This window comes from Gavialis gangeticus, unplaced genomic scaffold (assembly GCF_001723915.1).
Source record: "Gavialis gangeticus isolate Ggan-Ray unplaced genomic scaffold, GavGan_comp1, whole genome shotgun sequence".
In the NCBI taxonomy this organism is placed as follows: Eukaryota; Metazoa; Chordata; order Crocodylia; family Gavialidae; genus Gavialis; species Gavialis gangeticus.
Window position 1 is genome coordinate 5,957,706 of NW_017729004.1, and position 15,149 is coordinate 5,972,854.

Sequence of the window (15,149 nt, forward strand, 5' to 3'; positions counted from 1 at the left end):
GGCTGCCTACTTCCCTGCAGCTAGCCCAGCTTCAGCTGTCTTCACCCGCTTAGGGCCATACCTTAGGCAGCTCCACTGTTAAAGTAACAGGACTTCTGACTCTCTGTTACAGTAAAGAAACAACAATTGAGCAAAATCCAACATTTTTCTGCCAATCTAGTACTTGGAAGGAGAATTACACCCAGAAACTTTCAGCGTTGGGGTGCAGGGCTGAGACGGAGAGAGGCACCAGATCTAAGCGGGGAGAAAAATTGATAGACCAATGGTTTGGGCTCATACACGAGATGCGGAGGACCCAGGTTGTAGTCTTTGCTCCAAATCATGCAGTTCCCATAGGACTTGGGGAAAGTCACCTTTCTGCGTCTCCCTTCACTATCTGTAATATATGAATAAGGATGCTTACCTATCTCAGAGGGGCGTGGTGAAGATGTTTGTTAGGGGTTTAGCTAATATGGGGGAGGCAGGGGCAGGTGTCGCACAAGCTCCGTGCAATAAGAAATTGCTCAACGGTGTACCTGAGTTTGGTTTTTGATGCTTCATTGCCATTTGACAGAGACAGAAGAGGTGTTTGCAAACAAGGAGAAGGTGCAGACGGAGGTGAAGGCCACCCTCAAGCAGAGCGCCACCCTAAGCTGCGAGGTGGCCCAGGCCAAGACCGAAGTGAAGTGGTGCAAGGACGGGAAACTGGTGACTGCCAGCAAGAAATTCAAGGTGGAGTCCGAGGGCAAATCCCGGCGTCTGGTCGTGCAAGAGGTGGAGAAGAAAGATGCTGGAGAATACACCTGTGAGGCGGCCGGCCAGAAGCTGACCTTCAAGGTCATCGTCACAGGTGGGCAGGACAGTGTTTTACATTTCTGGGCTTTGTCTTCATGTGTTTTGCTCATGCTTTCAAGTGAAATGACAGAAGGGAATAGTTCATCTGCTTCTCAGGCTGCTCTGAGCTATACAGCTGTTGGGGCAGCAGAGGACATTGGAGACCTGCCGGCGGCGTGGAGGCACCGGGTGTCCCTCGGCTCAGGCTCTGACGCTAGAACAGGTGCAGTGCTTCTCTTCCACTTGAGAAGTTATCACGTCTTTGTAAAACGAATACAGATCCAGCTAGGACTATGTTGAACATTGTGTTGTAATGACTACCCTTTCATCTGGCTTTCCCAATATGTCTTGAATTCAGGAAGATTGGTATTTAGTGTTCCCTAGATGGATCGGTGGTGCAGGGAGGGTCTGAAGGAGGTGGCTGCATGGCACCAGCTCTGCTCTTGGCATAACAAGTAGTGATGCCAGCAGATTTTGTTTTTTCTTTCAATAGTGTCTTGTTCTCAAGTTGAGGCATATCTACCCCGATAGCTAGGATCAACTTTGCTGTCACCACTCTCAACCAGCCTGAGCCATATAAACTACCACGTAATCCATTCTCATATCTATGCCTTACTTTGTAGCTGGTGTCAAAGCCATCTTTCTGCTTTATATTCCTTGAGTAGAGCTCTGGGCTGGGCTGGATAGTTACTAGGGATCAAACTTAGGGGCTTTCAGTGAGATGGCCAACAGTCATGGGCTTGAGTACAGTTTTAAGGTCATCCCTAGCTGTCAAGTGTATACATAGCCTTAGTTGTTATTAGGGATCCGGGTTTTCCGTTTGCTATGGCAAAATGCAGAAAAATGTAGATATTTCTCATTTTAAGGAGAAAAATAAAGCTAGTTTTATCTTTTTAAGGAAAAAAATGCAGATTTTCTCTTTCAAAGGAGAAAAACACGGAAGCAGTAGGTTTCCCTTTGCAGGCTGGCAGAGTTCCAGCTTGCAAGGGGCTGGTGGGAGTGGGAGGAGGGCGATCGGGGGTGCCACGTGCATGCGCACATGCAGAGCCAGGTAGCTCCTGCAGCTTCCCACAGGTAAATTGGGGGGAGAGATTGAGATGCCCATAGCAAGGGAGGGAGGGGGAGATTGAGACCCCCATAGCGAGGGAGGCAGTAGGGCTGGACTGGGGTTGGGGGTGCTGCGTGGAGCCTGGGGCTTGGGATCCAGGCCTGGAGTGGGAATGTGTGGTTGCAGGGCCCGGCTGGGGAGTGGGATGGAGCCACGAGCAGCTCGTCCGCGGGGCAGCGATGGGGAGATGGCTCCCCACCACTGTGCTCTTCCGTGGCAGGGGCATGGCAGGCACGTGCCCCCAAAATTTGTGCATGGACCAGGGGTGGATGCTGCCACTGGGAGCCCTGTGCCACCATGGCATCTCCTGCCCACCTGGCAGCAGTGGGTGTGGGGGTGCAGAGTTGTGCCCCGCTGCAGCCAGGCAGGCAGGGAGCACCTTGCCATGGCGCTCCCAAAGGAGCTGTGACACTGGGAGGCCATTGGCCACCTGATTCCTCATCTACTAGGGATCAGAGGCTGAGACAGGGTGCACCTTGAGTGCTGTTCCTTTGTAATGCTTGCCATCGGTGCTGTTCCTCCCATGCCCATGGAGGTACTCTGTGTGCTTTCATCTTCTCCAACAGAAATGCTGTCCTTGCACGGGACATCTCTGCCCTCCATTGACAAAGAAAGTAGGATGAGGTTATCTTCAACTGCTGATGCAAAGCCGCAGAATAGTTCTGAGACTATCACCAAAAAAGAGCGGGCAAGGGCCTGCTGGCATAAGGGACCAGATATTTCCAGGACTTTATCAAAATAAATTACTTCCTAACTACACATGATATTGCCATAGCCATTCCCCACCCGTCAGGAGAATGCTTATCCGGTAGTTGTGGCTGTTTGTCACTTATGCTCCAACATGTCGTATCATGCAAGTCCAGCAGCTCAGTGGAAAACTGCTCCAGCCTTGAAAGGCAGAAGGAATCGGTCGGTATTTTTTCAGCACCTGGGTTATTTGTTGCTGAAATCCTCATCTTACGAGATTATCCAGAAGTTCAGTGCCTTTCTGGCTCTTAATTTATTCTGTTGCCATTGCATTCATATATGTTTTGGAGTTGGTGTCTGCTAACTTCACTGGAGCTGCCTCATGTTCAATACCAGCTAAGAGTTTTGTCCAGTGTGTTTACCTATAATTACCATTTAAATTGAAGATCTGAATCAGTGGCACTCAACTCTCACCCGGGGGTTGGATCTGGCCTATACCACATCCCACCTGTATACCATCCTATACCATCCAGCCCGCAGGGCTCCCCGGCAGCAGGGGAGCAAAGGCAAGATTAATTGCCACAGCAGATCCCAGAGCTGTGGCCACTAACACCACCACCACTACACGTCCGGACCCTCGGGGAGCTCCAGGGGCTGGATGACACGGCTCCATGCACACGTCATTGCACAGGGGATGGGACCAGGCTGGCAGATGTGCCTGCTCTGCCGCTGCATCCAGCACACAGCATTGCACCTGTGTACCAACCCCAAGCTGAGACCCGTAGACTGACCCCACAGACCAGATCCGGCCCGCAGACCAACCCCGCACCACCCATCCAGTCTGGGGGTTGGATAGGTGACGCGCCACTGCTCTAAATGAACTTAGAAATATTTGTGTCTATATTTATCTTCTAAGGGTCGTATTCACTTGTACTGTAAATCTGCTGCAGGGAATGAAGTCACTTGTGGGATAAACTTGATCCTACCAGAGTAGCAAAGTACCAATCAGCATAATTCAGCCAATCAAAATAGTTCTTCCATTTCCTCATAATATAAACCGGGATTAATGTTAAAAGGTGGGGAAAAAAACAGAATAAAATGATTAGTCTGTTGTTCGTACCGCTCTGACCCAATTATGCAAGCTATTTCACAATTCATTTGATTCATAGAACCATGTTTCTGCAGAACAAATTCATAATTTGGGTTATCCTAAACTGGGCTGCCTTTTGTTTGGCGATTGCAATTTTGAATGCAAAGAGTTTGGATCCTCTTTAATTTTTTGAGACGACCAATCCTAGCCGTGCCTATAAATGATAGTACGAGTCCAAGGCTATGTCCATACTGTGTGTCAGCAGCTGGTGTAGACATACCTGAGCTAGCTTTAACATAGCCACCACTGATACGGGGCACAGAGGCTTGAATGTCATTGCTCTAAGCCCCTTAGTAGGTACCCTGCTCCAAAATGGGCTTGTCACGTGTGCCGAGTCCAGGCTGCTGCTGCTTCCTAGCTCTTGTCACTTAATTGAACTAGATTACATTTATCTCGGGTATATCTTCACACCTCTTCATTGCAGCTTTGACTTACTCTGAATGACCCAAAGGGGCACCTGCGATGACTTGTAGGGGCAAACAGTTTGTAGAAGAATGGAGGCCAGTGTTTAAACCTCAACCCCATAATACCTATTACCTGAAGCTCCTCTCAAATACATCCCATTTTACTTGAGTGTAAATCTTTTGGCTTCGACACAATTGCTTCGGCTTTGCAGTGGTGTAAAAGGGGAATCATGTATATGTTCATGAATGTAGCAAATCAAGAAAAACAAAACGGACTTCCCACTACATTTAATGCAATGTTCGAGAATAAAGATATTTTTTTCCCTCAAGCAGGAAATATGGTAGACTTGCTAGTCATTAGTTAGCAAGGTGGCAAATCATTACCTTTTACATGGATACATGCTTTTTATCATGTGTTGGATATGGTATCTTTCAATGCTGGTTCATTTGCTGAGACCGAAATACAAAAGTGTTACTTTTGCTGTCAGTGGGTTTTAAATACCTCCAATGCACGTCTTAGGTGCAGGAAGGTAAAATCTCCTGCTGTGCTATTGAGGTGCTATGTATGTTGAATGTCCCAGATTTTAAGGTCAGAAGGAATTTCTTGAATTGGTTGAACAGGCACGCTAATGGACTGTGGATATGCTTTATGAGGCAATGTTGCAAGTTTTAGGATGATATAGTCTGGAGAAGGGAAGACGGAGGGGGGATTTGCTGACAATCTTCAAATACAGAGGGATGTTATAAAGAAGAGAGTGATCAATTGTTCTCTGCGTCCACAGGACAAGTAGTGATGGGCTGGAATTGCAGAATTGCAACAAGGGACATTTAGGATGAATATTTTAACTCTGGGTGGTTAAGCACTGCAATAAATTACTTAAAGAGGTTGTACAGTCTCTGTTATTGGAAGTTTTTCCATGCAGGTTAGACAAATAGTTGTTCAGCGTGGTTTTAGACAGGGATGATCCTACCCCGAGTAGGTGCTCGGCCTAGATGACTCCTGAAGTCCCTTCCAGACTGATTTTTTTTCTGGTTCTGTTTTTCTCTAGTTGCAGTAGGGGTGACCTACTCCCCAAAAGGACAAATAGGTGTCATTACCAGATGTTCAGCCTGGAAAAAACAAAAAAAAAGTTGTTTTGAAGTACGGGTAGTAGAAACTCAAAAATAAGCCAGGTTGCCTACCTAAAAAGAGAACCCAAATGACCAGGATGCATTTATACGATGCTGTTAATGCGGTTGGGAACGTATAAGTAAAGCAGAGCTTTCTGACATGAATGATCATGGAGATCGATTGCGGTAAAGGCTTGCAACGATCCATTGGCCACAATACATTTGTTCCTTCTGGGTTTTTAACTTGAATTCTCCCCATTGCAGAAGTTGAAGAGGTGTTTGCAAACAAGGAGAAAGTGCAGATGGAGGTGAAGGCTGCCCTCAAGGAGAGCGCCACCCTAAGCTGCGAGGTGGCCCAGGCCAAGACCGAAGTGAAGTGGTGCAAGGATGGGAAACTGGTGACCGCCAGCAAGAAATTCAAGGTGGAGTCCAAGGGCAAATCCCGGAGCCTGGTCGTGCAAGAGGTGGAGAAGAAAGATGCTGGAGAATACACCTGTGAGGCGGCCGGCCAGAAACTAACCTTTAAGGTCACGGTCACAGGTGGGAGAAGCTATTTCTTTTCATCAGCCCATTTGCTGCTATTGGTGGCCAAAGCCTTCTAGCATAAAATGCATGTTCTTCTGGTTTGTCCAATCAGAGGCCAGAAGACTTTTGAAGAGATTTGGGGTTTTGCCTCCAAATTAGGAAGAAACTAATGGAGTAATCAGATATGCTACCAAAAAACAATAGCTGCTGATTCTGTTTCATGGTGTGTGTTTTCCACCATTAGCATCGAAACTTCCAGGTGGTGTTGGCATTATGGACATCTTCATGGCAGCCAGCAGGGCCTCCCTGTCTTCCTTTTAATGCCATCGTTTACTTTAAAGCAAACAGTAATCTTGAAAAGGAAATTAAAATGACCAGGCAGGAAAGTTTGTGCAAAAGACGGTGTCTAATAAGTAAAGTAAAAGGAAGACAGAGGTGAAATATTCTTGCACAGATGGCATGTGGCTCTCCTGAGGAATTACAAGAGGTTGAACGTAAGCATTTGGGCTGGTTTATTTTAAGGGAGGTGCCCTAGAGGCATTATGAAGGTTAAAGTTGAATTTGCAATTATATCGGGAGCCACAGAAGGCTTGTGGCTAATGGTTTCTTAGGACTGAAGCTTCTCCCTGCCCAGCGCTGTGCTATATCTATAAGACAATGCGTGTAGAAAATCCTAAACTCCCCTTTCCCCCTGCAGAGCATAAGGATGTGTTTGCAAACAAGGAGAAGGTGCAGAAGGAGGTGAAGGCCACCCTCAAGCAGAGCGCCACCCTAAGCTGCGAGGTGGCCCAGGCCAAGACCGAAGTGAAGTGGTGCAAGGATGGGAAACTGGTGACCGCCAGCAAGAAATTCAAGGTGGAGTCCGAAGGCAAATCCAGGCGCCTGGTTGTGGAGCAGGTGGAAAAGAAAGATGCTGGAGAATACACCTGTGAGGCTGTGGGCCAAAAACTGACCTTCAAGGTTATCGTCACAGGTGGGAGAGAGAGAGTCTTGTTTTTGTTAACATGCTGAACTGGGGCTGATTGTTGAATTTTTCTCTTTTGAATATTCTGAGTTCATGCACATTATGTTTCCTTTTATGCTCTGGAAAGTTGACCTAAAGACTCCTGGGCTGCATCTCTAAATAGTGCAGTGATCCTCAACCATGGTGCTGTGGCATCCCAGAGTGCCCGGAGATCCTTTCAGGGGTGCCGTGGAGTGCCACACAATGCTAGGTGTGCAAGCATGATTCACAAGATAAACCCAGAAATTTCCACTAGGCATTGATAGTGTTAAAGTATGCTGACCCATCATGGTCTCTGAGCAGCAGAAGAGTTGCTCTATTCTTTTTTGGTAGTCAAAAAGCAAGTGAAAACTAAGATCTGACCTCTTTGGAGGGGTGCCTCATGTCTATCAAGGGATGCACTGAATCTGAAAAGGCTGAGAAGCACTGAACGGTTGTATTGGTACTGATTTGTACCAGGTAGGAATCTAGCCCAGGAGGAGTAAGTTAAATGGGTTTTAACTTTGCATTCTGAAATTCCCATTGACTCTAGTGGGTTTTGGATGAGCCCCCTGGGTACATTTTAGGAGGCTGAGATGTCTTGGGCCTTTTTTTACACAGCTGTGATACAGCTATATCATTTGCCATACTGGCTCATGGTGAAGTTATACATTACATTTAGGCCATGCCAAGGGCACTTAAATCGTGAGCATCACCATCTGTACGTTAAGGCTCATTAGCTCATGCTAAGTGCCCTCTGAGGGCACTTACATAGGCTACTTTTTTCACATGATCAGGCCCCTGAAAGCACTCTACAGCTGTGACATAACACTGTAGCCTCGCCCCTTCCTGCCACCCTGCTAGTGCCAAGTCAGAGCTGTGCAGGCAAGAGATTGTATTAACATTTAAAATGCAACTGCTCACAGCACGTTCCAACCTTAACACTGCTTCACTTTCCACTGATTGACTATGGGCTGCATGTAATATGTAGCTTCTCCCTCAGACTCATAAGCCTCCTAGGGCCTTTGTACTTGCCACATTTTTTGCCCTTTCTTGCTCTGCAACTGCATGACTGTTTGCATGAGCTGGATTTCTGGCTACTTTAAAAGTCTTTCTGGTGCATTAAACTAAAACTCCTCAGATGTAGTTTAGTTTGGCTCACCAGGAATTAAAGTGTTGCATCCATGGATTAATTGCGTGCAAACACAAAGGCACTCAGAGACATGAAATGAGCCTCTTTGTCTACCAGATGGCTGTGACTTTTTTGTAGTTCACCTGTTCAAATTGATTTTGCTTTCAAATTGGTTCCACTTTTTCTTTTCTTGTGTGGTTTGCCAGCTCCCTGCAGCACGGGCACAGGCATGGGCATGGGGCATGGGGTATGGGGTAGAGACCCCCAGGCTGTGGGGGGTGGCAATGCTGGACCATCCCACTTTCCTGAGGCACTTGCTGGAGACTGAGTTTATTTTGAAAACCTAACGTATGCAAACACTGATGCTTCAAAGCTTAATTTGTTTGAAAGCCTAGTGCATGCAAACACTGATGCGACACTCCAAAATAAACAAGTTTAAATTTTATAAACCTATTTAATTTAATGAGGATTAAAACCCGTGGTGTGTACAGGCACCTTATGTCCACTAGCTTGGCTGTACCAATAAGCAGCACCAGCTGCTTCGAAGGAAACTGCAGGAAAGCTCAAAGCAAATGATTATGGGACATCCTAGGCCTTTTGACTCCTATTACTAGGTATTTGGCTCCTGCCATGAAGCATGAAGGTTTAAAGACCTTGCAAACTTGTTCTTTGTGATCCAGCCACCTGGTGGGATGGGATCCTCTTATGTTTTGAAGGATCAGTTGTCTTTATGGCTTTGCTGCAGAGATGATGTGGCTTGGATACAAGGACGTGTGTTCACATCCAGACTTTTACAAAACTTGAGGTCATTTTTATCCAGAGATCCAGTGACATGTAGATTTGGATCCAACCTACACTCAAGGGTGTTTTGTTCTAAGCCTCTTATTGTTTCTGGATAGGGCAGGATATAAATCTAAATGATAATGAAGATGGAAATGACAATGTCCTGGCTGTGTTTAAATAATAAAGGATAGACCTGAGAAACTGGTGTGTGCATGTATGTGTATGTGTGTCTGTGTATATGTGTGTGTATGTTTGTTTGCCAGGATAGATGGTTCTCACTTGTGGCTGTTCTGGCTCAGGACATCCTAGGACAGATTTTTATCTCCAGGTCATCCATTAAATCAGCCATTGTGAACTCTTTACTGATTCCAGTCTTTATAACACTTGTACTGCTGGCCATGGATTTGTTTATCACAGGTTTAGATTCATAGATTCATAGATTAAGGGTCGGAAGGGACCTAGTAGATCTTCTAGCCCGACCCCCCGCCAGGGCGGGAGAACAACAAAAAACCCCAAAAAGAGAAACGGGACTCAAACAAGTCCAGCCAGGTAGGCATCCAGCCTCTTCTTAAAGACCCCCAGGGTAGGGGCCAGCACCACTTCCCTTGGAAGTTGGTTCCAGCTCCTAGCCGCCCTAACTGTGAAGTAGTTTTTGCGGATGTCCAATCTATACCTCCTCTCCATCAACTTGTGCCCATTACTCCTTGTTATGCCAGCGGGCGCTAGGGGAAACAGCGTCTCCCCCAAACCCTTCTGGTCCCCCCTAGTGAGTTTATAGACAGTCACCAGGTCCCCCCTCAGCCTTCTCTTGTGGAGGCTGAACAGGTTCAGGTCCCGCAGTCTCTCACTGTAGGGTCTGCCCTGTTGTCCCCGGATCATGCGGGTGGCCCTCCTCTGGACCCTCTCCATGTTGTCCACATCCCTCTTGAAATGGGGCGCACAGAACTGGACACAATACTCCAGCTGTGGCCTGACCAGCGTCGCGTAGAGGGGGAGGATCACCTCCTTGGCTCTACTCGAGATGCACCTGTGGATGCACGACAAGGTCCGGTTAGCCCTGCCAACCATGACCTCGCATTGTCGGCCCATGTTCATCTTGGAGTCAATAATGACTCCAAGATCTCTTTCTGCCTCCGTGCTCTCAAGTAGGGAGTTCCCCATTGTGTAAGTGTGCTGCTGGTTCCTACTGCCCAAGTGCAGCACCCTGCACTTGTCCGTATTAAAACGCATCCTGTTCCTGTTAGCCCACCCCTGTAACCTATCCAGATCCCTCTGCAATCTCTCCCTCCCTGCTAGCGTGCTCACCTCCCCCCAGATTTTGGTGTCATCAGCGAATTTAAACAGGTTACTTTCCACCCCATCATCCAGATCGCTGATGAAGAAATTGAACAGCGCAGGCCCCAGGACCGAGCCTGGTTCACCTGGTGCTGTGGATCTGAAAACCACCGTCTCAAAAGGGAAGCATCACTCCTTGACTCTGTGCTTTCTCTTCACTTACAGAAGTTGAGGATGCCTTTGCAAACAAGGAGAAGGTGCAGAAGGAGGTGAAGGCTGCCCTCAAGGAGAGCGCCACCCTGAGCTGCGAGGTGGGCCAAGCTGAGACTGAAGTGAAGTGGTACAAGGACAAAAAACTGATCACCACCAGCAAGAAATTCAAGGTGGAGTCTGAGGGCAAAGCCCGGCACCTGGTCGTGCAAGAGGTGGAGAAGAAAGATGCTGGAGAATACACGTGTGAGGCAGCTGGCCAGAAACTAACTTTTCAGGTCAGCGTCACAGGTGAGACAACTCTGTTTTCCTCTATTTTTCCTCTTCCTAGCAGGTTGAGCAGACTGAATAAATGTTATATTTTAAGAATCTTGTTCACCGGAATTTCATTTGTTGGAGCAAATAAAGGGATCAGTTGTGGTTCCTATAGCTTTGCTGCAAAAACGGGTTGAGGACTTTTGAAGCCGTGTATTGTTTTTAGTAGTTTATAAGTACTTCAAGTCAGGGAAGATTATCTTCAACTTATCTGGAATGGGCCCAGCCTATTGTGAACAAGCAGCAACCCCTCCTTTCTTACAGGTATGTTGGTTCACCCAGAGTGTTGGTGAACAAATGTTAGTTGCAACCCCAGTGAGGTTGCAGGCCTGGGCCGTAGTGAAGTACCATGCAGAGGTGTTTGCACTCCCTAAAGATTTCTCTATGTTGGTCCCAGAGACCTGGTGTGGGAGACAAGGGATTGCCTTCACTTGAGCTCAGTGTGCCCTACCAACCACAGGTGGGGTAGAAGGTGAGGCCTGGAGTGTTATCTGTGTGTGAGCTGTGCTGAAACTGCCTGGGAGCCTGGACTGAGGCAAGATGGGTAACATCTCGCAATGATACTCAGAGCTAGATTGTGTCTTTCCAGGGATAAGGGCAGAAGGAGCCCTCCCGGGAAATAGATACCAGAGGATGCACTTACTATGGAGCTCCGGGTTAGAAAAGTGGATTTTGCCACCCCGGCTCACCCATCCTTTTCCTGCAGACAGACTGGTGATTGTAGCCTTCTGGGAGAAAAGCATTTCATTCTCAGCATGAAGCTGGGTGCATAGATAAACACCAGCCTATGTAGCTTGGTTTGCCCCAAAAGACTTCACCCCCTGATGGGACCATAGCTGGGAAGGGATGGGGTGCAGCAAAACATCTCTATGCATTTGTCAGCATTCAGGGCTGCAGGAATGCAGGCTTTACCCAAGAGCCCTGAAGAACCTGTCTGTCTCTGCACTCCGCAGTAGATGCATCCTCTGGCACCTATATCCCATGAGCTTTCCTGGCCTTACCCGAATGAAGCCACGACTGGAGAGGTGCCATCTAGCTTTGAATATCATTGAGCTACGTTACCCATCTTGCCTCAGTCCAGGTTTCCATCAGGTTACATTATGTATTAGATGCTTTGCTATGCATCCTAGACCCACACTCTCCTGGATGCTATACTTCACATGCACTCAATCACCGCATAGTGGATCTTGCTCAGGGGACCAGCGATAAAGTCCACAATGATCATGTGTTATCTGTAGCAAGGTGCCTCCTTCCAGAACTGTGTGGACTTGCAGGCGTGAGTAGGGGAAGTTAAAGAGTCATGCTTGAAGCTCACAGCTTGATCTATACTGAGTGACACAGAACTAGTTTAATCTAGTTCAGTGATTCTTAACCAGGCTGCTTTGGCGCCGGGGGTGCTGTGAGATCCTTTGAAGGGGGCCACAGGCTTCTGCACAAAACTAGCATGGTTAGGTATGCAAACACACATGATTAACAAGATGAACCCAGAGATTTCAAATAGGAATCCACGATATGAAAACCACTCTGACCCATCATAAACTTTCTAAGTTCTTTGCAGCACAGCAATTTCTCTATTATTTTTCCATAGTCACAAGTGAAACCTAAGAGCTGACATTTTCAGAGGAGTGGCTTGAGTCTAAAAAGGTTGAGAACTACAGAGCTAGGATTTAGAGCAGGGGAGGGCAAAGTCCAGCCCGTGGCAAACTCCATTTCCCAGCAGCCCCTGCCTGTGTCACTGGCAGTGGTCATACTACGACAGGATGGGGCCGGGGTTTTCATGGAGACTGGCCCCAGGCTGGGCTTAATTTGTTCAAAAACCTAGTGTGTGCAAACACTGATACAAGACTCCAAAGCTTAATTTGTTTGAAGGCCTAGTGCATGAAGACATGCAGACATGGCTGGGCAGGATGCTGCTCAGGGGCTGGGAACTTGCAGTGATGACAGCATGGTCTGGAGCCAGCGAAAGCCACGATCTGCAGCCCTTGCACCCTGGGCAGCAGTGTGCCAGCAGCAGATCATGGCTCTGCACCACTGTCACCACTGTAAGATCCCAACCCCAAGCCTGGAGCAGCTCCCCGCCATGTGCCATACCCTGCCAGCACTGCTGGGGCTGGTTTCCATAGAAACCCCAGCCTCGTGGTATCATGCCAGGACCCTGCTGGGATCTCTATGGAAGCTGGCCCCAGCAATGCAGGCAGGGGCTGCTGGGAAATGGAGTCCAGCTGCCAGCTGAACCTGCCATTTTGCCCATCCCTGGTTGAGGGTATGAGACTGGGACTCTTTTCCCCTCTGTCTATTGCCAGTTCTTGATAGTCCTTGTGGCAGGGGCTGCCTCCTATGTGTTTGCATGGTGCCAGAAATGCAGGTGCTAATTTAATGCTACTGCTGCTTCCTTTCCTGTGTCCTTGTGACAAGGTTTTTGGGAGAATTCACAGATTTCATTGGAATCTGACAGGCTGCCCTGTAAACACTTCTGCCATGGCCTTGGACTTGCAACCTCTGGGCTGTCAACTATATGCCTTAGTGCCCACGCTGCCTCAGCCCCCATTCCTGCTGCCCATAACAACAGCGAGTGTTAGGATATCTGCACTTACGGTGGGATTATACAAGAAGTTCTTAGAGGGGCTGTATAAAAAAACCCCCTGCAGGCAGAAAAAGTCCTGCACTGAATTTAACCCAGATGAAACCTTGGCTCTATGTTGCCGTGAGAGAGTCTAGGATGAGCGCTGTTATGGTGATGAACTGTTTTTGACTTGCTAACATAGATCCTTGATTTTCTTACAATATATGTTAAACAATAACCAGAAAATTTATTGGACAAAAACCTCTGAAACTGATTCACATGACGTTTTGGCCATTTTAAGGGTGAACAGTCAGATTAGAGATGTGAATTGAACTGTTTTGCTTTTGGCAGCTTTAAGTTTCTGGTTATAACTCAGCCGCATTGTTCTCTTGTATCAGAACCCGAAATTGTGTTTGCAAATAAGGAGAAGGTGCAGAAGGAGGTAAAGGCCGCCCTCACAGACAGCGCCACCCTAAGCTGCGAGGTGGCCCAGGCCAAGACTGAAGTGAAGTGGTACAAGGATGGAAAACTGGTCACTGCCAGCAAGAAATTCAAGGTGGAGTCTGAGGGCAAATCCCGGTGCCTGGTTGTGCAAGGGGTGGAGAAGAAAGATGCTGGAGAATACACCTGTGAGGCTGCAGGCCAGAAGTTGACCTTCAAGATTGATGTCACAGGTGGGAAGGACACATCTCCATCCCCCAAAATATTGCCATAGTCTGAAAACAGACTGCCCTGCTCCCTCTACCGCTATGGGTTCTGCCCTGCTCCACCCCACCTTCCTGGTGCTCTGCTCATGGAGGGACATGGTGGCTGGCTGTGCAGGGTGTGGGGGTGGAGGGGGTGGCTGCAGAGCGTGGCACAGGGAGTGGCCATGTTGCGGGAAGTGCTCGCCAGCTGTGTGGTGCAGGGAGTGGATCCGGGGTGTGGTGCAGGGCACATGGGGGGATGTGGTGCACAGACTCAGGGTGCAGCATGGGGAACATCCATGGTGGGGGGAACAACCGCCGGCTGTGGCTTCATGGTGCGGGCAGCAACCCTGGGGTGTGGTGCACAGTGCTCAGTGCAGTGTGGTGCATGGCTGTGAGTGGGGTGACATGCAGCCTCAGGGCATGGCATGGAGAGTACACGCTGGATGCGGGGAGTGGCCCTGGGATGTGGCGCAGGGGGTGCAGGGTGGTGTGGTGCATGACCACTGGGAGTTGAGGCTGTGCAGGTGGGGTTTGTGGCACGGCCGCGGGGGGGCATGCAGGGATCGGGCTGAGGGATGTGCCCCACCCTGTGGCCACATGCCACCCAGCCAACGCTGCCTGCATCCCCCGCACCCTGCGGCAGTGCGTTATGCCCCCCCACACCCCCACATGCCACGCCCCCGCATGGCAGCAAGCCAAGCCCCCACCCTGGGGGTCTCCCCACAACACTTCCCACAGTGGGAAACACATCTTGGCCCCAACCACCTCTGCTCCTCTTCTGCCTCTACGGCTGCCTGTCCTCAGGCTCCGGGCCATGCATATGCATGTGGAGTTGGTTGGGAGCGTTACAGACAGACAGACACACAGCTGGAAATGCCACAGCTTTTATTATGGTAGAATGAAGTTAATGATGCTTATTCCAGTTGAGGTTTCTGCCCCATAGGGGATGGTGGGAGGGGAGGGGGTGAACCATGTCTGATGGAAGCAACTTGAAGTGTCTCTCAGCATTCAAATTCAGGCTGTGCTTTTTTGTTGCCTCAAATACTGAGTTTTACAAAACAGTCACATTATACTTTTTCAGCTGGACTCCTCCTGGCTCCAGCTGCAAAATCCCTGGGTGCATCTACATGAGACATTTACTGCAGAGCTGACTAATTAGCTCCTTGGTAAAGTCTCAGCTTCTACATGTGTGGCCCTATGAGGCTGCAGTAACCTAAGAAACACTGGTGTAGGAAAGTACTTGTAAACACAAGTACTATCCTATTGTGGTGTTATTTAGTGCACAGCAATGCATGTGTAGATGTTGATGGTGCTGGCAGGGGTATGAGTGTGCTTTAGTGCAGGGGCTGCCTGCTGGCTAGCTCGTGCCCCAGCCAGCCCCTCCGCAGCACATTGAGCTGGGT

General features: G+C 48.6%; 1 protein-coding gene across 1 annotated transcript in view; it reads left to right on the top strand.

The window, feature by feature from the left end:
• OBSCN (obscurin, cytoskeletal calmodulin and titin-interacting RhoGEF) overlaps positions 1–15,149 on the top strand; it is a 287,786-nt gene that overhangs the window by 57,855 nt on the left and 214,782 nt on the right. The window contains exons 11-15 of the mRNA XM_019507926.1: positions 554–829; positions 5,537–5,812; positions 6,495–6,770; positions 10,195–10,470; positions 13,456–13,731. Coding sequence (XP_019363471.1) covers positions 554–829; positions 5,537–5,812; positions 6,495–6,770; positions 10,195–10,470; positions 13,456–13,731 — 1,380 coding nt within the window. The remainder of the gene's footprint in view (positions 1–553; positions 830–5,536; positions 5,813–6,494; positions 6,771–10,194; positions 10,471–13,455; positions 13,732–15,149) is intronic.